General features: G+C 42.3%; 1 protein-coding gene across 5 annotated transcripts in view; it reads left to right on the forward strand.

The window, feature by feature from the left end:
• Positions 1-26,247, forward strand: part of LOC142584752 (WD repeat and coiled-coil-containing protein-like) — a 70,295-nt gene that overhangs the window by 6,723 nt on the left and 37,325 nt on the right. For all 5 annotated transcript variants that reach the window (XM_075694980.1, XM_075694981.1, XM_075694984.1 and 2 more), the window contains exons 3-7: positions 1,341-1,522; positions 14,491-14,614; positions 18,705-18,777; positions 21,019-21,083; positions 21,505-21,661. In XM_075694980.1, coding sequence (XP_075551095.1) covers positions 1,341-1,522; positions 14,491-14,614; positions 18,705-18,777; positions 21,019-21,083; positions 21,505-21,661 — 601 coding nt within the window. The remainder of the gene's footprint in view (positions 1-1,340; positions 1,523-14,490; positions 14,615-18,704; positions 18,778-21,018; positions 21,084-21,504; positions 21,662-26,247) is intronic.

Consider the following 26,247-nt stretch of genomic DNA (forward strand, 5'->3'; position numbering starts at 1 on the left):
TCTTGTGAATGTTGCATTAATAAGCTTTATAAACATTTTTCCTTCACTGTGGCACAGTTCATTGTTGCTGTGTCTATATAGAGTCCATCTCTTTTTAGTATTTTAGTATTTTTTGCCTTCTGCTGTAGCATATCTTTAATTCTAAGGCTACTGTGATCTGGGTCCTACGTTCTTGTGTCAACTAGCAAACACGTTTGATCCGTGCTTGTGGAAGCTTGAGTGAAGATAGACATTCTGCACCTGTCATTCAGGGTTGACAAGAGTGGAGATTCGGCTTTGTCGGTGCAACATATTTATAAGCTTATAGTGCAAAGCCACTGAAGTTAAGGTGGAAATCCAGGGTAATCAGTTATCCATAATCATCTAATAATAGCACATAAAATGAGAGACAAGCAGAGTTATGTTTATGTCTCTTCTGTGTTTGTCCCTCGTTTTGCGTGCTGTTATTGGATGATTAAGAAGGTAGAGCTTGTGCTGTGTGCATCCGGTTTGACCTTGTGGCTTTGCATGATGAACTTATGGCAGGGTCTTGGCTAGCTTGCACCAAATTGGTTACATACTGCTGGTGTCTGTTAGCTACAAAAATTTTGGAGATTCACTCGGCTGCATTCCAACTTTTTCTTGTGTTTAAACACAACACTAAGTCGTTGAACATGCCTCTCATGTTCGCAGCACTGAGTAGTGCAGAGCATGGGTTTCTGTGACAACCATTTGGTTGCCACTTAGGTATACTTTCTTGGCTGCTTTCGAAAACTATATTCACAAGAGTCCTTCTACTTAAGAGCCCTTCCTGATTGGGCATCAGTCAGGCTCTGCTCTTTGTGATGGCAATCAGCTTGATAATGAGACAATCGCCACAGCTGTGGCCAACCGTGGACAACATTTTGATGGCTAGGTTTAGTACACATGCACAAACGCCCAAGTGCTCATGTGTGTGGCTACTGTGGCAGCCCAGTGGTAGAGTATCGCAGATGTAATGCAAAAAGTTTGGCTCCTACCTACAGCACATTGCCTTTTCATCCACTTTCATTTGCACTTTTTGATGCAATTTCAGAATTTCAGTTTAAAAAGGACAAATAATTTCTCATATCCTTTTCTGGCTGTTCATCTTCTGTTGGCTTCATGCTGATGTAACTTACAAAAAAAAAAATTCATCCCACAGTTTACTTTATTCTTTTAGCTCGTTGCATAACAGAAGTTTTGTGAATACAGGCCCACAACATTGCACAACCCTTGTCTTGCTGACTAGTGAGGACGGAGTAGTTCCTTGGCTACTATTGGGCACTCCGTGGCTACTCATGTGTTTGGGGCTGAGCAACGTGCCTGACGTTGCTGTGCAGGACGGTGCACGGCCTGTGCTACAGCAGCCCCAAGAAATGGCCCCCGCTGATCAGCGTGGTGGCCGAGCGGGTGGACGACGGCTCCCTGGAGCTCTCCATCTGGCGCATGAACACGGCCGTCCAGTGTGTCTCCTTCTCCAAGTGGGCCATCCTGGCTTTGCCCCAGCTGCCCGTCCTGCAAGGTGGGCACATTCTTCCCTGCACTGTTTATTTGCTTTTTTTACACAGCAAGGGCTATATCGCTGGCTCACACCCCTCGTTGCTTTCACGTCCCCCAGGATCGCCAGTGTTCATCACAAGAATCCCCATGTGCGTTGCACGAAGTTTATAACAAAATAAATAAATAACGAAAGGTTGTAGTGCTCCACAAGAATTTCAACTCCAAACCCTTGGTTCGCCACTAGTAGGTTTTACCTGACAGCCATTCTGCCAATGCTACAGTAGAGAAGAATACTTCACCTAGGCAACGTGGTCATGCCACCAGCTACTACAGTTGGCTGACACACTATGACTTAGTTATGCCATGCTTTGAAAGCTTCTGCATTGATCAGCACCTAGACGAAAGCATTTAAATGACGCCAGTGATAAGAAGTAAAAGGCAGTATAGAAAGGTGGAGGAAAGAAAAGCTGTCTCTCCATTTCGCCACCACCATGGAGTGCCACCTCCACAAACAAAAAAGACAAGGGCGAGAGCCAACGTAGAAGGAAATTCCCTTTTTTTCAAAAACAGATTGCTCAGGTGCACCGCAAATGTTAGCTCCAACCAATTCCGCATGATAGAGGGCAAGATTTATTGTGCACAACATTGCACCACCTATCACACACTTCTTTGCATTGTTGACGAAGTTGCTATCTTTGTTTTTTATTGAAATGAAAACGAGAGACGGAGGTGTATAATGTAATCCAAATTCTTGGCACTAACTGCTGGTTCGTCATCATCACTGGACAATCCTCATAATGAGTCCTGTTCAAAGACCGGTGTAGGTGGTAAAGAAGGCAGCTTTGAGGAGACAATATATAAGTGTGTAGCAATGAAGACTGCTTTACTGTCTAGTGGCAGACAGCAAAGACAAGTAGTTTTCTTTGTATGTGTGCTACAGTGAAAGCTGTATTGTTTTGCTTTTTGATTTTCTTTTTTCTGTTGCATTGTCATAAAAATTGTCATTGTACTCTTACCTGCATCGTCACATACTGTCAAGGGGGGCAATTATAGGTCTCGTCAAGTGGTTGATTCCACTTTTCACCGATAGTAACTTCCAAGAAATTTTCTGGAAGTTAAACTAATTTAGATTGAATTGACTAGGTAGCCACAACGTATAGTGAAATCAATCAGCCATACTTACAAAATGAGTCGGCTTTCTTCAAGGCTTACTCACACAGAAAAAACTCTAGGCATACGCTTGAGGTAACGAGTCTGAACTGTGGATTAACATAACTAAAGGGATGCTAAAGAGAAACATTTTTGGAGCTGTATTAGTAAATTCCCCTAACACAATACGTAAAAAATAATTTTTATCGTGAAAAGGTACTTTATAATAAAAAAAAATATGCAGAAGTTAAAGACTAGTGCCGAAGCTACCTTAGAAGTTGCCGCACCAGATTGCTCTAACATCATGGATTTGGCGCCGTCTTCTTGGGCCTAGTTAATTTTTCACCGGTAAAGGTTGACTCCATTGTATTCTAAAAGGTCCAAAGACTGAACCTAGTAAGTTTCGAGAACTTCCACTGAGCCACAACTCCTAAAATGAAAGAAAAAATACTTCGAAATTCATGTCGCACTGACACAGCAGCGCTAGGGTGTTGGCGTGAAATTTAAAAAATAATAATAATCAAATTTGACCTTGATTTTTTTTGTATAATCAGTCTTTTACCAAGAATTCAATGAATATAAGGTTTTGAATGAATACTTTATCAACTAAACAGATTGAGTGTTTATCTTTCTTGCCCTTTTATGTGGTACTTTTTAGTTGGGATTAAGATTAAGAAGTGGAGTTAGGCAGGTTATGTGACAGAGGTAGAGCAGATAAATGACAGTCTGTTACATAAGAGGGTAAATGCCAAAGAAAGAGAACCTATTTATTTATTTATTTATGACAAATTGCAAACACTGGTGACATGCGTTGTATGACATCGCTTTGTTCTCCACAATTTTAAATTGTTAAGTGAATGAAGGATGCTGATGTAAATGAGCAGAAGAGGAACACTGTCATTGACAGCAGAGGACTTGATGCCGCATTGAGATTAGAACATTTGCAGATGTAGGCTGTGTTTGGTCTGTGCAGGACAGAATTGACTTTAAATTTCCAGAAGGGATCTTCATTCTGCCACAAGCTTGCTGTTGTTGATATCATTCTTTATTAGTACAACTGCTACGTACTACTACTACCACTACTACCACTACTATATTACTGCTACAAAATAACAATAATTGTACCAGCTTTCATTAAATGTTTTGCCTAATATGCACGCACACAAAAAGAAGGTAAGGAGCCTGCCTATGTCGAGCTTGCCTGGTGTGTCCTTGCAGCAGTGACCATCTCATTTAAAAAGAATATTATGTGATTTAATATTGTGCCTAACATTTGCACATCGCCTCTGCTTCGTACGTGCACAATAGAGGATAAGGCGTCATCTTTGCCCACCATAGTAGATTATTTAGGTACGGCGCTCTATTGCTGCGCACCTGATCACAGGTTTGAGTCCCAGCCACATTTTGATGGAGATGCAAAAACACTTGTAACAGCATGTTGAACTGGGCCGGTTGGCGCATTCTTGGAAGGGAATCGAAGAGCACTTCAGACAGGATGCTGAAGGCAGGACCGGGCAGCGCTGTTAGTCAATGCGGTGTCTGCCGTCCTTATTTTGTCCTGCCTGAATTGCTGTTCGATCCCACTCTAAGGACACTCGTATACTGTGCTTCGAGGGCTTGTTAAGAGGCACCTGGGTAGTGAACGTTAAAGGAGCACTAAAGATAAAAATAATTTCAGCTGCAATAGTAATGACACTTTATCAATACTGATAAAGCCACTCTTACCATGAGAAGAGGCTTTGTCATCAAGAAAAAGTGGAAAAACGAAAGACGGGGGTCGTCTTGAAATTCCCACACCAGTCAGCCATGACCTTATGTCCATGGATATTTATGGCATCTGCTTAGGCCCAGTTATTATTTATTGGTAAAGACTGACGACATTGTATTCTAAAGAGGCCCAACACTACACTTACAGTGGTAGGAATGCTGTACCAATGTTGCTCTTATGCTGATTGTATTAAAGGGTCTGACAACTGGCCAGAATGTGTGGTGAGACGATGATGGAAATGAAGTGGCCATCTTTTACAGTGATAGAATCGAGCACGCTGTTAGCTATTTAAGTAGGAATTATAATTTCAAATTGTCAAAGGAAGTTACAAAAACCAATAAGTGGCGCGGCCTGGCGGTGAAATCTTGGTGCTTCACTTCACTTCACTTCACTTTATTTCCTTAAAGACCCCACAAGGGGGTGTTACATAAGGGGTGGGTTGTACAGAGATGTTACAAATGCCACAGGTATTTAACAAGACAGGTATATGGATACACTTTGAATAAAACGTGATGGACAGGTGATTGAAACAATGTCGTGGGGAAGGCCATTCCATTCTGAAGCTGCGCGGCAAAAAAATGATGCAGAAAAAGTAGTGGTGCCAGAACGGGGTCGGGTGACTTGAAGTGGATGGCCCGTGCGGGGGGATGTGCGAGCGGCGGGAGCGATGTAAGGTGGATGGCTGAAAGAACTGTGATAAAACTTGTGGTAAAGTGATAGTGTGGCGATCCTGCGGCGAGACGAAAGAGTGGGCAGACCAGAGTCATTCTTAAGGGATGACACACTGATATCATATGAATAAGAAGAATGAATGAAGCGAGCAGCACGATTTTGCACTGCTTCGATAGCGTTAATCAAATAAACTTGGTGAGGGCTCCAGATTGGTGATGCGTATTCAAGTTTGGGTCGAATTAACGATTGGTAAGCCAAAAGTCTTACGTGGTAGGGTGAGTGACGCAGATGACGTTTTAGAAATCCTAATGATCGGTTAGCCGATGAAATGATATTCGTGACATGGGTGCGCCAGGAAAGATCAGGGGTTAATGTTACACCAAGGTATTTATAGGATTCACTTGTTCCAACTGGTATGTTAGCGATTTTATAAGGAAATTGGAGTGGGTTTTTGCGGCGGTGGAAGGAAACTAATTTACATTTGTTAGGATTAAGGGTCATTAGCCAGCGGTTACACCAGTCTAACACTTTATTAAGATCATTTTGTAGGGCTGTTTGGTCAGATATGTTAGTTATTTTGCGGTAGATAACACAGTCGTCAGCGAACATGCGGATGTTACATGATAAATTATTAGGCAAGTCGTTGATATATATTAGAAATAAAAGTGGGCCGAGGACAGATCCCTGCGGCACGCCGGACGTTACAGGGAGCGAGTCAGACTTGACATTGTTAAGGGAAACAAACTGAGAGCGGTTAGTCAGAAATTGGGCGATCCAGTTTAGAACGTCGTGTGGCAGATTTAGTTGAGAGAGCTTCATTAGCAGACGCTTGTGTGGTACTTTATCAAAAGCCTTGGTGAAGTCAAGAAAAATGGCATCTGTTTGTAGGTTAGTGTCGAGGTTAGCATTCAGGTCGTGAAGAAAAAGGGCTAGTTGGGATTCGCATGAGAGGCCTTTTCGAAATCCGTGTTGAGAGGGATTAAAAAAGCTGTTAGAATCAAGGAAATGCATGACCTGAGAGTATATGATATGTTCCATGATATTCCATGCCGACGTATTCTATGAGATTACTGTACCCAAGTCTGCTGTTATTAAGTGTAGCACATCTAATGCTCAAAATTGCAGTTTGTATATCATTAGACTCTTGCGGCTTTACTCTATGCATATGGCGAAGTAAAGAAAGTCGATGGCAATAACGAGCAGCAAACGTGTCCCACAGTGCATTGCAGCGCACATGCTGTCATATGTGCGCGAGTTTACGAGTAAGTACCCAGAGCTGTGGTCTCCCTGTGAGATACAAAATGCCATCGGCTAGTTGTGCTGTAAATGTGTGCCAGCACTATGTACAATATTAGCACACGCATGGCTATGGCAAGACACTGAACTGCATATCACGTGTAAAAGCGTCATTTCACTTTCAATTACTCAACTTGGCTTGGCTAAAAAACACCCTTGACCGGTTAGTGGCCAAAGCAGTTGCACAGGAAACCACAAAAACATATAGCTATTATTGCAGACACAATTTTACACTTTCGAAAACATGGATCGCAGGAACGTCGGCTTGGTAAACAAAATAATACTTTCTCACAGCTCTAGTCACACCTGTTATCTCCCTTCCACCAATGCTGGCATACAATTGCTATCGCACTCACTTATCACTGTTTTCAGCATGCTTCCAGTGAATGACTACATCCTCACTGCAGATAAAAAAATGTATGAGAAAAAATTTTCCACAGCATTTTCCATGCTAGCACTACGTGATTACACAGTCTGACTGGTAAGCTTTCCATTGCTCTGAAAAAAAGAATGGGTACCATAAAAATTGTTCGTCAGTCCCTTTAATGTTGGCAGACATCTTGAGATGGGCTTGATGGAATTTTTCGGCCTTAATTGCACCATTCCTGCGCCATGGCATACTTTCGGTGGTGCAGAAGTTGGGGAGCTACCACACCATACAATACAAAGCGTGGCACTGCTGCATTCATCGGCTGCATTAGTTTGTGGTATTATAGCCAGTGAGGTACAAACAACACAGAACAACACCATTCACTCGAACAAATTATGGGTATCAAGACCAATATGATCAGCTACCCTTGCTTTTAAATATTGCTGAGAAGGAAATAAGTTTTAATGCACCTGCAGTTGAAAAACATTATATGAAGCTTTTCTGCTAAATCATTACATTTCGTACATATAAATAAAGTGCTCCCTGAGCTGTAATCCTGGTAGAAACAGAGAACTCTGTGTCCTGATTTAAGTGTATGTGTTGTTTTGTGTTGGATTTCAAATCTGTTAGATATATAGGTTCATGTGAATGATCTGTGTGTGACGTGCACGAAAAGAGTATGTCACTAAGTGTGTGCACAATGTAATAGACCTGTATAAAATGTAAATGTACCTGCATTTCAAATGGCAACAGAAGCCAGCAACCCTGTCAGGACACACGGCCTTTAGCTCTTGCTAAAAAGCAAGAATATTTTTTTAGAGATTTTATTGCACTAAAGTGGTTTTGTGTCCATTTAATGCTTGCTAACTTAAGCTACGCAGCTGACGGCATGTCCTCTGCTCCCCTCTGTCAACATCACATGCTGCGATGAATCATTTGTTCTGTTCCCTGTTTTTATGAGAAAATTATTATAATTTATGTCAACTGAAGAGAACTGTCAACTAAACTTCATTTCTCTGTGTGTGCTCCGATCACAGGAGCAAGTGCTCCAAAAGAATATGTCACCTGCCCCACTGGCTGTTCCAAGATGCACAAAGGCTTTCCCACCATTGCACTTGCGAGTTTCAATGACTCTTGCTAAGGCCAGAATGGCCCAAATATGAATATATGCTTCAACAATTGTGACGTCGCACTAACATAACGGTACTTGAATTTTTTTTCTATTACATTCATAAAATGGAAGTTTGACCTTCAATTTCTGTTCTAGTAGCAAACTTCTTGCAGTGCAATTCATAAAAATTAGGTTTCGAGAGAACACTTTATAAGAGTAAATTGATTTAGTGTTTATCCGTAGTGTCGCCTTAAAGGAGTATATTGACACATACTTTTGGAGTTCAAACTATGCTGCGCACATCCTGTACTGGCCAAGTTGGAAATGTACAATATCTTAGTAATTTGGTACGAAAGTTGTATCCCAATACTAGCTCTCAATGTCAGTGGCATAATGTCTTCATTGTGTATTGTGTCATCATCCTAATGTTTTGCGGCATCATAAAATAGAGTATATAAGGAGTCCATAAAAGAATTAACAGGAGTGCTGTGCACATTTATGCTGGCTGTGCTCGCATGTGACAGCAACGGGGGGAGATAGTGCATCATGATGCATCCAAAGGCCTCCTCTAGATACCGAAACTGAAACACTGGTTTATAAAAACAAGTATTAGAGTAAGTTACATTGAACGTTTTGATGCTTGCCAGTAGTTTAGAGTTTAAACCTGCCTTTATTGCAAGAGAAAAACAAGAGGCAAGTTGGAAATGCTGTGCCAGTACTTTTTTAATCCAGAGCTATGTACTATGGCATCTCATAGCTCCCATATTGGTTCAGGATACCAAGCCCCACTGGCTGCAGCCCATGTTATTCCATCTCATTGCTTGTTTACAAACACTGAACGACAGTGGCAAGGAGTAAAGGGCTCGCATACAAACAGAAGATGCGCAGGATCGGAGAGCCGAGTGTATATATATATATATATATATATATATATGCTAACAAGAGGATCGAGATATAACATAGCGAGCGGCAGTACGACATTACGTACGCTGCCAGTGTATTGTGATACTCACCTGTCTGTTTTCGGCACGCTATCTTGCAGCAGGCTATCCTGCTCGCTGACGCGAGACTCGAGGCGTGTCACAGCTGAGCGGGCACCTTTGTTTGACGAGCACTTGTCTTGAGAGCCCATTGTTCGAGCTCGCTAGGTCTTGAGCTGTAGTGCCTCCATTGTGCTTGGTTGGCTCGTAGCGAGTATTCCTCATTCACTTTGCTGTTGTGGACGTGCTTTTTGCTAGCAATTGACCCATTTGTTGGGTAAATACTTGTTAAGCAATTTGGCCCAGTGTGCATTCTGAAAGAAATAAGCAGAATTGAACTGCGCACACTAACAAATCACTAGAGTGATAAATTTATTCATTACTCTTTCATTCCATAAAGAAAAAGAAAATAAGACCTGAAATGGGACACACTTATGAAGAAAAACAAAAAAAGCTCTTGTTCTCCTGTATGGCAGCAATTATTAGAATTTTGTGGTGTTTTTAATGTCACAGTGTGCACACTTTTTCGTCTTAACACAAAAAGAGACCACATTGAATCATTTCTTTTTTTTATTGGAGACTTCCTACATTGAAAGGCTTATAGATTACATAATTTAAGAAAAGATTCCATTCCCACAATTTACTAACTGCCAATTTCCTAGTTGCAGTTTCACATCGTTTGCATTGAACTACTCACTACTTAATCCAAGAACAAATTATGGCAAATTTATGACCGATTATTTAGCTACATTATACTGTGGACTTTATTAGCAACTTGTTTAAAGAAAATATTGTCTGTCTACTTTTGAATCACATTTTAGTTAAATTTTTCAGTCAGTGCAATCGTTCCATTTACTGCCCTTATGGCAATAATTGTTCCTAGCTATGGACACTAGCTTTTTTGGTTCTCTTTATATTTTTAGCTATTGAGCTCCGAAATGCATGGTTTTAAAGTTTGTTCGTTTGTTTGCTTGCTTTTAGTTTTTAAGTTAGGACTACCAGGAGGTTCTCTTTTTAGTCTGTTAGAAACGGCACTTCACTGTGGATGCATACTCAACATATTGCAATATATTGTTATAAAAAATCAGCTGAAACTTTTTACACTCTTGAAATAGTTATGCTTACTTTGTAACTTGCATATTAGCAGCGTTTTTCTACAGCCAAAGTGCACATGCTTGATATTGCACATTGTAGTAACAGTGAATAACCAGACACCGCCAAAACTGTCAGTCCTGTGTCAGTCCAGAACCTGTGCCTCTAAAGACGAGTAACAGTCGAATCACAACAATAGCAGTGACCACAGTGGGTGGACGTTGTGCCTGAGTTCATGGGTCAGGTACGTCTGCTACATATGTGTGTATCACTGCACATTCCAGTGCAATCACTATTGCTTGAGCACATTTGGAAATGTGTAACACTAGCCACATGAAGCAGGTAGTCTGATAAGATAAGTCTCTTTCAGTAGAACTGGCGACAGCATACAAGAACGTTTAAATACAGTACGCATGACATGTGCTGAGTGATGCCTTGATAACAGTGATGATCCGGTGAAAAATTGGTCACCAGCAAAATATAAAGCAATGCACACACGAGAATGCCCCACTCAGAAAACATCATCCCAATGCTGCAAGCAATGCAGAAGGCAAAAAAAAAATCAAGCATGAAAAATAAAAATAAGAAGCCGAGCGAGGTATCAGAATGAAACTTCCACAGTTTGCTAGCATGCGTAGAACATATTAAGGTGCACTGCATGGATAACTTCAGGTTACACACAGCACTGGTCTGACTGAGCACGCATTAGAATGTTGCATGCAGGCCAGCTGTTTCGATGCATCATAGAAAAGGCCATGAAACTGCAGTAGCATGTTGTATTGGGGTGGTTGGTACACCACTGAACTTCAAGGAAACAGCGAAAGAGTGCTAAAAAACAGGATGGTGATGAGAGGAGACGAACACCCTGTTTGCGTCCTCTCCTCACCATCCCATTTTCTAGCGCTGTTTCCTTCACGCTCATAGAACTGTGCGTAGCATGGTCACGCTACAGCAGTCGCTGTCCAGATGCCACTGTCAGCTTCTCGGTTAGAATGAAAGCAGTCAGTTGACTGAAAAAAAGTGCCACCGTGCACCTGTAAAAAAAAATATGTAGCTGCACTGTGGATAGTATAATGTTCAGACTTAATCAGAGTAGTGTACCTTGACTGGTGGCTAAAGGGTGTTTGATAGCCTCTTTTGTGAACTATCTGCAATGCCTTAGAGTGCCAAATCTGACCTGCCTTCCTGAATAAACCTGAGAAATCAATTACCCGGTGCTTTGGTGAAGGTGCAACATAAGTATTAAAACTGTGCTTTAGAGATAGCAAAATTACTGTTTTAATGGTCCATTACTTGCACCTCCATAGGCACCAGGAGCTGTGCGATTATCACTTCTTAATTCATTAATTAGTTAAAATTCTGGCTGCAGCGGCCGCATTTCGATGGGGATGAAATGTAAGAAATGCTCGTGCCCCAGGTGGTCAAAGCTAACCCGGAATCCCCCATTATGGCATGCCTCATAATCATATTGTGGTTTTGGAACATAAAGCCCCATAACTTCATTTGCATTAATTAGTTAACTAGCATTTTACTAGTTACTGTAGGCAACACATTGCAACTGGTGCTTAGAAAACAATAAGCATTCAAGGCACTTTCGCTTTGTAGGTTTTCTGAAAATAATGCCTGTTCTGAAAACCTGTTTGCAAACATAGTTGAATGCATTGACAATGTCCCACTGATTATTTTTCCAGAAAGCCTTTTTCTTGCACGTTGTGGAGCAAAGTTATGAAAAACACGACAGTATCTTGTGGCACACCTTAAAGAGGAGTACCTTGAAAGTGGTGCCAGTCTTTCGGTGCATAAGTGGGCATGCCTTTAGTAGTGGCCGTCTACAATTCTCCAATCGCAAAATTTTACCCTGTTCGACTCTTTAGAGAAAACTTGTTATTTACATAAACTATAACGTAATGCAATTTCACCTGCTCTAACATTGCGTTTCCTTTTGTCTTGTGACTGGCACAGCATGGCCTTACTTGCCTTTGTACCAATTAACTAAAATTAACCAACCAACCAATCGCAATGTGTGTCTTAAAGTAATTAAGTAGAAAATTAATTAGTAAATCTTACCTAATTGAGTTGGTAATTGGTGATTATCACCCAGTCTGTGATGTCTACTGGCACGAATAATGTGCAACGAAACAAATACTAAGCTTTTCATCCCCACTGCTCTGCTTTAATTATGCAGTCTTATTCTGAAGCACTTGGCCTAGACAGCCGTCATCTTACGTCTTCTACCGTATCTTAGCTGGTAACCTTTGGCACTGCTCATACGTTTGGCACCAATACATCACTGATTATGCATGCACATATAGTCGCAAGGATCTGCCGTGCTGGCTGGAAATCAGTTGCATTAAGCAGCTAGGCACAAGGTCTCAGGCTCGGTTGCTGCTTGCATAGTCGCATTTTAATAGAGATGAAATGCAAAGGTGTTCATCTTCTTTGATCCAAATGCATGTTAAGAAAACCTCAGCTGGTCAAAGCCCTTATTGCTCGCCATGGAGTTTCGGCATACAAAACCCCTCAAATTAATACTGCCGTCATTTTCCCAATTTTAAGAAGCGGGTAAGGCCTCTAATTCAGGTGCCTCTGTGCCAAGCACCTGTCAGATCAGACTGGCAAAAGCAGGTCTGACGTGGATTTTCGACGTGGATTTTTATGGAAACCACAAGACTTATTGAGTGATGAGAAGTCTGGTGGTTTCCGTAGAAATTCACATCGAAAATTTCGTTGGACAGCAATGGGTGACTTTGTTTCCATATACGACACCACACAATGGGCTCTCTCTTGAAGTGTGGTCATTTCTGGTATTTATTCAGCACCTTAAACAAAACAATATGTTAAAAAAACTACAAAAAGTTTTTTGAATTGTTTTACATGCTGCCACAAAGTGCAGGTTTCTATGTATCATAGTCTTTATTTATTTACTTCATTTTAGAATCAAGGAGGTTTCATGTGGACACCCTGTATATTGAGAGCCAGAATTTTGGCCGCCATCACATGAATATTTCATGAATAAGCTTTGCCAATATTTTTGTATGTCCATGGTGCAGGTCATATGCTAGATGCAACTATATCAAGCACAGTGCCTGTTCACACCATCCTTATCCAAACATTTTAAACAGTCAGCATATTGAGTAATGACCCGCCGTGGTGGCTTAGCGGCGATGGTGTTGCACTTTTAAGCATGAGCTCGTGGGTGCAAATCTCGGCCGCATTTCGACTGGGGCAAAATGCAAAAATGCCGGTGTTCCATGCATTGGGGGCACATTAAAGATCCCCTTGTGGTCAAAATTAATCCGGACTCCCCCACTACGGCGTGCCTATAATCAAGTCATGGTTTTGGCGCGTGATACCCCAGAATTCAATACAATTATTGAGTAATGATGCAATTCATAGCATTTTTTCAAAAAATGTTAGCATTTCTTGCCTTTGATTGTAATATTTTTTCGAGGTTAGCAGATCTGAATGTGTATGAATATATAGTTTACAGTACAGGCTGAACACAGAGGGAACACTGAATTAGTGTTGAAGTGACACTTATTTGCACAGTTCGCCTGTTTTATTGAGCAAAATATATGGCGAGTGTACTATTGCCCATTAGGTATCCACCTGCCATGAAAAAAAAAAAGATTACAGGTTTTCATATCCCTTCTGAAGTGTAATCAGCTTAGAACATCACTCGTATCTTCTAAATGCAGCTCATACTATGTGATGTGTATTTCTGATTTTAATTAGCTTGATCATTAAATGCTTATTTAATATATTTCATTTGTATGAGGCCATTTTTAGGCTAATGACAGCACCTAATTGGGCTTGTTATTAAGCGCAAGCTTTAGCTCAGCTGCTCTGATCTAGTTACATGGGTACGGAGAAATTGTTTTTCTCACTAACTGCTGCACCAAATTTGATTATGTTTGTCGCATTTAAAAGGAAACTTAAAAACTGTGGTGAATACAAGAACCAAATTTTTTATTTATGTCATCAATTTTTTAATAAGCAATGTTGAAAATTGTGAATCGTAACTCAGCAACAACTAATGATAACTAATTACTAATAATGACTAATAACTAAGTAAAATAGCAGCATAACTGGGCCCTGAGCTAAAGCTTCTTCTTAAGGTCAAGAGGTCAATGTTTTGTGTGCATGTGGCGATGAATTTTGCTGGAAGTAGCAAGGAGGTGGTGGGAGTGCTGCTTAACAGCTTATGCTGCCTTTAGTACGTGCTTGTTAAAGGCTACATGAACATAGTAAGGAATCTAGTGAAAGAAAATGTAGCATACCAGTTAAGGAGCATTGAAGCAAGGACCTCTGCACTCTGCATGTCATTTCATTTCATTTATCCTCCATCAAGCTACCATTATTAAGGGGAGTGGGCGGCATGTGAATGTAGTCAGACAGAAACCACACATCAGCCAAGCTAAAAAGTTCAGCTTCCTCCCTACCCAGGGTTGGTAAATTCATTCGGTCATCTAAAAAATAACTTGCTGACCAGTAATGAGTAGTCGCTTGTTTTGGAGTAACTGCTACTACACACTATCCTGTCTTTATGCAGGGTGTCTTTGGCACCCCGAACGAGATGTCTTCTGCCTGGTGTTCAAAGACTCAGCACGCATCTATGTGGTCAACGAGGACAGCTCAGAGCTTCAGGAGGTCAAGACCATCACTCCATTTGCTGGGTCAGTGTCACAGCTGTTGGGCACATTACTACGCTTGTAGCTGTCAGGAGGCGTTGTAACAGCACTGACCACGTGCATATAAAGAAGTCACTGACAGAACAGCAGCTCTCCTGTCTTCTTCTTGTCAGTCTTTTCCTTTCTGTTGTTTTTTTTCTCTCAGTGCCACCCCATTTTTATTCTTTTTCTTAATTTTCCTTCACACTTTATTTCTTCATTTATTATCTTTCTGCAAACTCTTATTTTCTATTCTTACGTATTAAACATCTCTTTTATTTGGTGGCACATTTTTAAACAATTTAATTTGCTTTTTTAACTTTGACTTTATTCTCAGACGCCACTTTTTTTTTTTTTTTTCGTTCTCTAGTCCCTTTCGCAAGATTCCAGTTGCAAAAACGCTTGCATAGTTGACTTTAACTCCATGGTAAAGAACCTCAGGTGTCCGAAACAAATCTACAGCCTTTTACTACAGTGCTGCTTCAGGGCATTAAACCGGATCAATTATTTGCTCTCTCAGCAGAAGTTCGCCTGTGTCGACTGCTTTTTCTGTATTCTCTTAGTTGCACTAGACACTGTAAAATGTGCAGTACTTACCTGTTTACAGTATCAACGCAAAAGTACAGGCGAGTTGACTACCGATAGTGTCAATACTTTTTTTAAACTACTGATAGTGTAAAAAAGGATATTGATAGCACTTTTAATGGTATTACAATATTTTGCCACGAAACCACGAATAGTGTAACAAAATCTATCGATAGTGGCATGATCTATAGTACTTTTGATAGTGTAGAAACAGACAGCCCACAAAGGATTGCCACTTATTAAACAGATGACTGCGTTGATATCGTGGCTGCCATCGTTGAGCCTATACGCCTGATGGCACTAGTCCAGTCTCTTTTTCTCCTACCATGGGGCTCTAGAAGTACTGTCCACTAGTTGCGGGTGTGCCAGTAGAGTAGTGGTGGCAAGGGCGTTCTTGGCAGAGATAAAAGCAGATTCAGCAGCATTAGTCCATGATATAGGCATGCTAGCTCATGGTGTGCCAGAGAGTAGAATGTGCAGAGGCTGCAAAATTGAAGCACAATGAAGAATGAAACAGCGATGGTAATTGGTGAGGCCCAGAAATGCCCGTAATTGCTTGGTGGAAGATGGACGTGGGAAACCTTTAATGGCTTGGACATGGGATGGGACAGGTTGGATGCCATGCTCATCTACTCGAGGGTCCAGGAAATCAAGAGAAGCTACGCCAAACTCACTCTTCGAGATGTTTACAACCAGGCCTTATTGATGGAGGTGTTCAGACACTTTACGTAGGTCATATTCATGTTCCACAGCAGAGCTACTGAATACAAGAATGTCGTCTCAATAGACGAAGCAAGAAGTCAGGCCATGGTGACGAACTGCTGAAATGTTTGAGCAGCATTTCGGAGGCCAAATGGCATGCACACCTGTTCAAACATGCCAAAAGGGGTAATGATCACGTTTTTAGGAATGTCTGAAGGCTCAACAGGAATCTAATGGTAGGCCTTTACTAGATCCACCTTGCTAGATATGCAGCACCCATGAATCAATTTGGTGAAATTGTGGATGTGAGGAGTCAGGTACCTGTCGGGAATTGTCACTTTGTTTAAGGCGCGGTAATCACCACAGGGTCGCCAATCACCCACCTTCTTGGGTGCCATGTGTAAAGCAGATGACCAAGGGCTAGCGGAAGGACGAACAAAGCCCAACTCGAGCATGTGTTCAAATTCTTGCTTTGCAATTTTCAGACGGTCTGGTGGTAAGCAGCAAGGTCACAATGTGGTGCGTGACATTGTGCAGTATTGGACGATGTGGTGAGGGTGGTTCGAACAGCTCTGCAAATTCCAGCAGTATGGTAAACCATGGTTTCGGTACCTAGGTGTGTGCTTGTACAAGACACAAAGGTTATGCAGACATGGTGATACCTTGTAAGGACAGGTTTGTTTAGGAGCCAAGAAGGTGGCAGTTGCGAAGCTCGACGAGAAGGTTAAACTTTCATAGAAAATCAGTGCCGATGAACGGCCCACGGACATCAGCAACGGTGAATAGCCATCAAAAAGGGCATCGCAGACAAAGGTCGAGTAACAGATTTCTGATTGTACATTTTAATGTTGTAACCGTTGATGGCAGTGAGAAAAGACATGTCATGGCGATGTCTTCTGCGATCTGAAAAGTAGGGGGAATGACACAAATTTCCGCACCAGTGCCTACAAGATAGCAAACTTTTGTGACACGGTTGGTGACGTAGAAGAGGCACCTTGATGTAGGGCCAGTAGCATTAGCCGCGATCAGTGTCTGGCTTGATCATTGCCCAGAAAGTTGCAAGGCGGACGGCACTGCAGTACGTGAGTGCCATATCTGGCGTGATACCAACAAATAAAGGGAGACAAAGGGCGTGACACGTTTTGGTCATGCGAACGATACCGCTGCTGATGGTTGTTCGCCCGAAAGCATAAGGGAGCCAACTGGTTAGTTAGCTCCTCTACTTGTGCAGCAAGGTGTGTGCTTGAACTGTTGGGTTGGGGTTGTGTCACAATGGGTGCAATACAACAGTCAACAGTGGATATCACAGAATGCAAAGAATCCATAATCTGGTCTGCCGTCATCGCTAAGGCCTCGACAGATGTCGTAGTAGGTGAGGCACATAAATTCATGCGTACCTGGTTTGGTAGACGCTGTAAAAAAAGCTCCCGAAGGATTTTCGGGTCTGTTGATGAGGGACTGGTTCCCAGGAGTTGTGTCATGCGAGGAAGCAGCTTAGTCAGTTTTCTGTCACCAAGTTCCTCCGATGAGAGGAGCTGTTGAATCCGTTGCGACTCAGTGTCCGTGGTGCACCGTAGTAACTCCTGCTTAGGAGTAAAGTACTGATCATCGGGCAGAGGAGGTAGAAAAATGTTGTGGACCAAAGCTGCAGTGGTCAGGTTGAGCACACTCACGATGTTGTTGTACTTGGCCGCCCGAGATGTGACTCTGTGACGGCGAAACTGCGCCTTGATGTGGATGAACCAGAGTTCACAGTCCGAGGGCCAGAAATCTGGAAGTTTCAGTGCGGTGACGGAAGATGTTCCGTTTTCTTCGAGACATCGTTGTTCGGCGGCCGGTTCAATGGCGTCGAGAAGAAACTCGGTAGACCTATACCGTTGCAATATGGTATCACATCCGTGGTCACCAACTTGTAGGAACAGACAGCCCACAAAGGATTGCTATTTATTAAACAGATGGCTCTGTTGATGTTGCAGCTACCATCGTCAAGCCTATGTGCCCCTGATGGCGCTAGTCCGGTCTATTCTTCTACTGCAGGGCTGTATGAGTACTGTCTACTACAATAGTATTATGGCAGTTCGCTATTAACAATGTCATCACTGGTTTTGAAAATCTTGGCTAGTGATATCACAATAAGTTTTCAGATAACTGACCATCATTAACACTCAGTTTATGCAATTGGGAACAGGGAAATGTCACCAAATTGACATTGCAGTGTTTACGTGCATTACATTGCATGATTTTACATTATCGATAGTGTACTATTGATTGTTCTACCGACAGTTCACTCAAAAGTACTACGTATTGATATCAGTAGTGCACAGTTAGCAGTATTGTCGACAGTGCACTATTTATATTTTGATAATGACTCAACTATCAATAGTATCTATACTAGCCTTATTCATAATTTAGCGTCACAGATCTGTAGCTGTACAGTGCATTGAAAGACCGAAACCACTCCCGCCTCTCAGGCACAGAAACTGGCTGCTGTGCTGCTTGGAAGCTTGACATCATTTGGTGTTTTGAGCACATTTAAGAAAGATTATGAAAGGAACAGAATGGATTTTCTCCTGTGCTGTTCCTGTTCCTGTCCACAGAAAATATTCACTAAAACTTACTAAGTGCCTGAAGGAGAGTAGGTGGACATGCCAGTTGTACCCAGCTTATCTTTTCACAATGAATCTGTTCAGCTAGCATTGCGCACAGGGGCATTAGCAGCAGAACACTGCTAGGCAAGTTGTAAAAGTTGTGATCTGTTTTTGAAACAGTGCAAGTGAGTTGTTGCTAATCCGACGTCGTCTTCTTGCAGGTCTCGGTTTGTGTGTGGTACCTGGAGCAAAAATGGCAAGAGGCTTATCTTGGCGACGGAGTCAACTCTCATGGTGAGTTTCAATCACTCCACCTCCCAGCAAGACTGCATGGCATGCTGTGTGTTCTGAACTTCTTCTTCAAGGGTACAGTTGTGGTGAAGTTGTAAATTGTGACAGTGATGACTGGCAAGTTATTACGAGCATTTCATAGAATCGTAAACAGGGCTAGTCGTTATATGGTTCTATATGGTCATATAGTACTGGTTCATAATTAACAACAGGGCAAAAAAACAGGGATAGAGAAACATGCAAGAATGACAGGAGCACGATGCTGGCTATCAACTCATTAATTGTGTCGCTTCTCCTTTCTATAGCTGACGGGCTAGCTTATGCTGTGTGTTTATTGCCAAACACAAGAGCATCAAAACAAAAAAGGAATGCAGGAAAACAAAACTTGGTACATTAACCTCTTCTGTAACTTAGCAGAGCTGGGCTCATCCACGTGTTTCCGGTAAAAATGGCCCAAGGAGGAGCTCAGCTTGTCAACGGTACTTTACATTTTCTAGCAATGCCATGGACAAGGCTCATGCTTTTTCATCCTTTTGGTAGATGGCAGCATGCAATCCATTGGGCAGTGAAAGCAGAAGCGAATTTATTCTTTTTGAAAAAGTACTACATGTTGGCAACTAGGGTTCTGAAAGATAATTCGGCCATTTTTGGTTAGAATTTAGAATTATAGTGTGGCATGAAAAGGGTGAAGCCCCACCAACCAATGCAGTCAATCCATCAGAGAGTTTGTTTCTATTTCAATGGATGCAGAATGCAGAAGTACAGTATAATAAGTGCCCCAGTTTATGTCTACATAATCCCATTATTTTACAGAATTGTGAATTTTTCACTAAACTCAGAAAAATATGCAATGTATGTGCAGTAACTACAATGAAGCAGGGTTTGGGTACGGGCTAGTTGGTACTCAGCTAGTTGGCACTTGTCTTTGTCATTCTTTCAGTCCCTCTGTCTATGTACGCGCTGTGAGTGATGTTTGCAGTAACTACATTCTGCCACATGTCGCATGACAAGTAAGGACAACGGAGCAAAAGAAATGTTTATGATGTGTGTGAATGCAGTGGTGTGTGTTTTTCCTTCTTATTGTCCCCCGAAAATACAATATGTGTCAGTCGTTCTGCTATGTTTCAGTAGGCAGGCTATGACAGGCTAAAGTAATGTGACATCTACCGTTGAATAGGCACATGTGTGTGCACAGTTTAACCCTTTAAGTGTCGTTCCCCATCATACTTGTCTGGGCACCGATGCACACTGTGAATGCACAATTTGCAAATGTGAAAAATTGATAGACTGGTTGTGCCAGCTACACAACGGTTGGTTAAACTAATATTGTATGGCAGACTTAGTTATAAAACAAATGGCGTGACAAAGCTTGTCTTATCTGTTTGAATTGCTCACCAACACGAAAAGGCTGCACATATTTTTTAACGATGCACAAATTCAAGAACTTCTTATGAACTCTGATTAAGAGGACATTGATGTTGATTAAGACTCTGTCTTCAAGTGGCAATGACAGCTTTGAAGGGGTAATATGGGCTGTGGAAATTGATTATCTTAATTAACATAATCAATTACCGTGTCTTAATTTTTATGAAAATATCTTTATTAAAAGTATTTGTTAATGTTGCGCAACATATATCTGACAAATAGGATTTGAATTTAAAGCCTGTTATGTGTTATAGACTAAAATTTCAACAAACAGCATGTGGCAACATTTGAAACATTTGAAACACTTGGCACCCAAAGGGCTAATAAAGAAAACTAAGAAATGCAATTTCTTTTGTGGTAGCCAGAGCTCAAGCATCTCTGTTGCTGCAAGTTATGTATTAATTTAGGTAGTTAATTACCAGCAAGCAAGTCCAGAACCATGTGCACTCACGAACAGCTTTCTGTGGCAGTGAATTGAATGAGCTACAGGAGGATGAGCTTCTGCATGTGTCTGTACTGCACCAAGCAGTCCAGCAGCATCTGACAATGCTTTTGGCTTCTCGGAACAGATACTGAATCAGTGTGGCATGTGCGATGGTTCTGAATCTTCCCAAACGTGAATGAGAAAAGCAGAAAAATAAGTCAAGATTTAACACATTGACGCATTTTGTCTTATCTTGCTTTTGTCAATAAGATGCCTATGCTTTCTCTTCTCAAGCTTGAATTAATGCATATGAGAATGTGGGACTTCAAGAGCGCTCAGAACTATAACGGCGCGCTTTCTTTATCCATGTCTTTCGTGCCTTTTTCTTGCTGCAGTTTTACAGCATACCATGTTCCGACATCGAGCAAACGGAAATGGAGGTCATTCTCGGACTGGAAAGGCAAGTGCAAGGAGTTTATGCAAAGCTCTTGTTTGTGAGCCGGGTTTGTCAACAGTTGTAACACAACAAATGAATACAGGCAGCGGTTATATCACTGCGCTGCTTGGATATCATAGTTGGCGTCTCCTTAAATGGTAGTTTCCTTAATTTTTGGTAGCATCTATCTGCCTGTCAAAAAAAAAAGAATACATAGACTGCTGTTTTCTCACGTTCTCTGATGTCTAATAAATATTTTATGATATATATATATATATGTAGTTAGAGGAGCTGGCGTGCCACTACCTGAAAAATTTGTTGGCTTCAGCTGTGGTCACTTGACCTTTCACAACAGTGCGCACAAATGCAGTGTTTCACTGTACTTGCTCACAAGTGATGCCTTTCTCTGTCACATAAAAACGCCACTGATTCCGGTCACATGCAGGGTGTGCTGTATCGAGGGACTGGATGGGGACCGGTTTGTGTGCACGGTGGAGCTTCCCCTGGACAGCATGGTAGTGAGGAGCCGCTCGGAGCGCTACCTCATGGACCAGACTCGGGGGCCCCTGGAGACCCTGCTCAACATCCATGCGGCCACTGAGGTCAGTCCTCCTTCCGTCGGGGGTCTCTTAGTTGCCACACCAATGCGGTACTAGCGTCAAAAAAATGTTGGCTGCAACAAAAAATTGCGGCAGGGCCAATCTCTCGATGACTGTCTAGGGTAATGCATTAGCATTAAATCAATATAACGACACAAGGTATCGCCACCGCTGAAACAAGTTATGTATGAGGCACGTTGTGCAGTGTAACTCCTCTTTCACGCTTCTCCAAGAACATTTGGCACCATCTAGTGCTGTCACCGCAAAGCCTGCACGTGACCTCCAAAATGCACGGTGCACCAGTGCATGCAAACACTGAAAAACACGCCATATGGCAACCGGTCTCGTCTCTCGCGCTTCTTTGTGGACATGCTGTGGCACCGTGGCATTCAAGATGACAATCGTGGCACACTGGTGCATGCGATCAGAGAATTATTCCTCCACATGCCGCACACTCAGTGGCACACACTCGGGGACCCAAGTTTGCAGGAGGTTCATTGAAGAGCAGCACATGCCGAGTGCATGCATGGCACAGGTCGCTAAAGCATTGGTGTGAAATGCGTTCTCTAAAAAGCGGCACATACCCAGTGCATTTGTGATGCAGTCTATGAATGCGTCAGATTGCTGTCATTGAGGAACCCTTGTGACATGGGTTCGATTCCACTTGGCATCAGAGAAATTTAAGGGATCTTTTTCATCATTGTCGGGCAGCATTGTAGGGCAGTGGCACATACCTAATTACCCGATTTGGCATAAAAGAGGTTCATTGAAGACCAGCACCAACCGAGTGGCACATACCCAGCGCTCCAAGTTGGCCTCAAGGAATTTTTTTCTAACAGCAGTGTTTACCTAGTCTGGCGTCTGCAGTGGCCCATGTCAGCATGAAAGAGCTTCATTGAAGAGCTGCACGTATGTACACATTGGCACATACCCAAAGAACCAAGTTAATTCAATGGTTATGAACCCTGTTACCTCAGTACAGCAGCTTGATGCGCTAATCATTCGACCACAGACTACACCGTGGAGAAGGTAGGCAGAAAAATAGTTTGATACAAACATAGATAGATAGATAGATAGATGGAGGGATGGATGGATGGATGGATTGGATAGATGGACGGACGGACGGACGGACCAAGGAAAGTGCGTGAAGTACCTAAAGAATACAAATGCATTGAAAGAAAAAAACTGCCGCAGAACCCATCTCACAATGACTGTCGACGGTAATGCATTAGCATAGAATCAATATAGCAACACAAGTATTGCCAGTGTCAAAGCAAGATGAGATATTTATTGCAGCAGGACTGCTCTTTTGCACTTCCTTAAGAACACTCAGCGCCATCTAGTGCCGCCACCATGACACCTGCATGTGGCCTCTGAAATGCGTGCCACCTGACAAACCCATCATGTAGCAACCAGGCTCCTCTATTACGCTTATTTCTGTACACGCTGCGCCATCTAGTGGCACTGCCACAAAGTCCACACATAGCCTCCGACGCAAGAAGCATGGTGCACCGTTGCCTGTGAACACTGAGAATTGTTCCCTCACTTCCCACACACTCAGTGGCTCATACTCAGTAATCCAAGTTGGCAAGCAGTTCATCTAAGAGTGACCCATATCCAGAGCATTCTTGGCACAGCTCGCTAAAGCACTGGCATGAAAGGCATTCGTTTAAAAGCGGCACATACCCAGTGCATTTGTTGCGCTGCCTGCTAATTCGTCGGGTTGCTGTCCTTGAGGAACCGTTGTGGCATGGGTTTGGAATCCACTTGGAATTGGAGAAATTTAAGGTACTTTTTTCATCATTGCAGAGCAGCACACTCTAACAAGCGCGTAACTATGTTCAAAAGTTGGTGTCGAGGACGTTCATTGAAGTGTGCCACAAACCTACAGGCAAAAACCTAGAGCAAGGAAGTAAATACCAACATACCATACTTATTTGTGTAAGGCCTGCACCCTGGCAAAGACTTCGAAAAAGAGCTTCAGTAAGAGTCACGTGAAGCATGTCTATGTGCTCATAATTCGTTCAAGTCACTATTAGTAGCACTATTTATGGTCCTGCCAATAATAGCATCATCATCATCACCATATCCCGCTGGATTGCAATTACACAACGTAGATTCAGCATGTTTCAACTGTAACACTGCACTGTGGCATACTTGTTTAGCTGCAGTGCACTTCAGGGCCCATTCAGAGGGCATCACTACAGAATCTCAAACAGTAATCTCAGATGAGAATCTCAAACAGTAATGGACAGCTTGTAGGACGACCAGGTTTGGGAGAGGACTGGTGAGGTGAGCTTGTCGAATGACAAGGGCAGCTGAAGCAACGATGATGACTGAACGACTGAATAAGTGTGTGTTCATAGCAGTTGATCACCAGTGGTTGGCGTTATTCTGCATGGCAGTTGGAGCGCAGTTCGAGGCTTTATTGAGTAGCCATACATGTGCCTGTTGTAAGTAAGGCCTGTTCACTGCAATAAACCTGAAAAAATGTGCAGGCTTCACACAAGTAAATACAGTATATAGCCAAGTATGAATATGTCAAACATAGAGGAGATCATGAATAAATTTGATATATTGAATTCAATATGTGAAGATGTGAAGATGTAATCTGTAAATTGAACCACCATAAGTCGTTGCTGGCTTCCTGCTGCCACAAGAAACCATAGCCTCAAGGTTACCGCATTCAGAACCCCACAATTTGTGAAGCTCTTCATGGCAAAACTGTGCTAAATGTACGTAGACCCTTGCCCAAAGTACGAGCTTAATTACGTACAGCATGCAACCTGCATTGCACTGCAAGATGTGGCTATGGCACATCACTAGCTGACTCACAGGGTCACTGCACTGAAGTGGGCAGCTGCTGTATGACATAAGGCAGCACATCATGGAAAAGGCTGCCAGCATAGCTACACAGTGGCATGTTTGCTTGGATGTAGGTTGGCCTCAATTGCAGCTTGATAGCTAATTAGTAGAGGACTGAAATGTTCGTAAAAGAGTATTGACACAATATTTTCAACACTTCATTTCTTGCGTCAAATGAACGTCCGGGACCCCTGAGAAAAAATACTGGCAAGCCTCAAAGCACCCTAAATAATTTAGTATAACAGCTTTCTTACCGCCAATTCAGTTTTGTTTCTATTTTGTGTTGTGATGTCATGACATAGAAGGTAGTCACATGGAAGCAGGACATTGTGATGTTTTGACAGTCACTCCAGCTCGCCTGATTATATGCTATGCTGCTATATCAGCCCTCACAGTCAGTAGCAGCATACAAAATGACCAGGCAAGCCACAGCGAGTGTCAAAACGTTGTAATGTCTGGCTCCCAGGTGATCATGTACTGCACCATGACATCTCAATGCAGTATCCTTCTGGGAAAAGAAACGAAAACTGGCTGCAGAAAAGCTAATATATTAAATTATGTATGGCGCTCTGAGGCTTGTGACTGTTTTTTTCTATAGTTTGGAGGTCTAGTACCTTCATTTAATGCAAAAAACATGAATAGTCCAAAATATGTCAGTATACCTTTAAAAGAGAAGTATTTTTTTTTTAATGCAAGCAAGCTAGAGAGGACATCAACAACAGCAACACAAATATAGTTTTACATTCAATCATAGTCTATGGCATGATGGAACACAGCACAAAATGTGAGGAAAAATGGAGCGGAGTGCTCTCCATCATGTCAGCAAAGCATCTTGCTCGATGGATGGGCTAGTTGGTTCAGATTACAACAGCTATAATAACAAGCACACAGACAAAGTGCTAACTGTGTGCATTTATTATCACATGCCATATGCCTTTTATATGTGGAGAAAATATATAGGACCGAGAAAAGAATTTTAAAAGGAGACAGAAGACACGTGAGGCATTCCTATCATGCATTCATCCGAGAGATCACAAAACCATGGTGAAGAAATGCTGGCTCTCTCGTAATCGAGAGTAGATGTAAGCATGAAATGGCTACTGGCAAAGCAGATTGGTCGGAACAATTACGATTACTCACAACCGTCCGCGGGGCACTGGATGCTGTTGGCCTGGTCACACAGCGTGGCGCCATCTCTCGAAGGAGGTGGCACAAAAGCTGCGCTGCTGCACTGACAGATCGCTGGCAGTGAAAAAAGCACAGGCAACCCTGTCTCAGTGCCAAAAGATGACAATCAAGTGTATGGTGCACTGTATCTGCCTTTTAAATGTCGCTATTGCAAATGACAAATTGAACTTCAGCATACTAGAGGTTACAGCTTAAGTGATATTGTGAACATTAGGTAGAGGTCGTAAGCAATATTTCTTTTAAACTTGTATGGGCACTAACTAGCATACGTAATACAGTCCTGTACAAAGGATTGGGGGCCAGAGACCACATTTTCTTAAGTTTTGACTGTTTGCCCGGATGATCTCGTTTTGCTCTCGTGACGATGCCCGGGTGTTCCCGTTTCGTTCTCGCCCCACTCTCGTACCATTCTTGTCTTGAGTGCCCAGATAACAGCTCTGGGTTATGGCTCAAGGTGTCTTGAAGGTCGCTGACAATGGGAGCTAAAAGCATTTTATGCTTAACAACTCGGTTTCTTTTGCAAAGTTGGTTAGTCT

This window comes from Dermacentor variabilis, chromosome 6 (assembly GCF_050947875.1).
Source record: "Dermacentor variabilis isolate Ectoservices chromosome 6, ASM5094787v1, whole genome shotgun sequence".
Taxonomy (NCBI): domain Eukaryota; kingdom Metazoa; phylum Arthropoda; class Arachnida; order Ixodida; family Ixodidae; genus Dermacentor; species Dermacentor variabilis.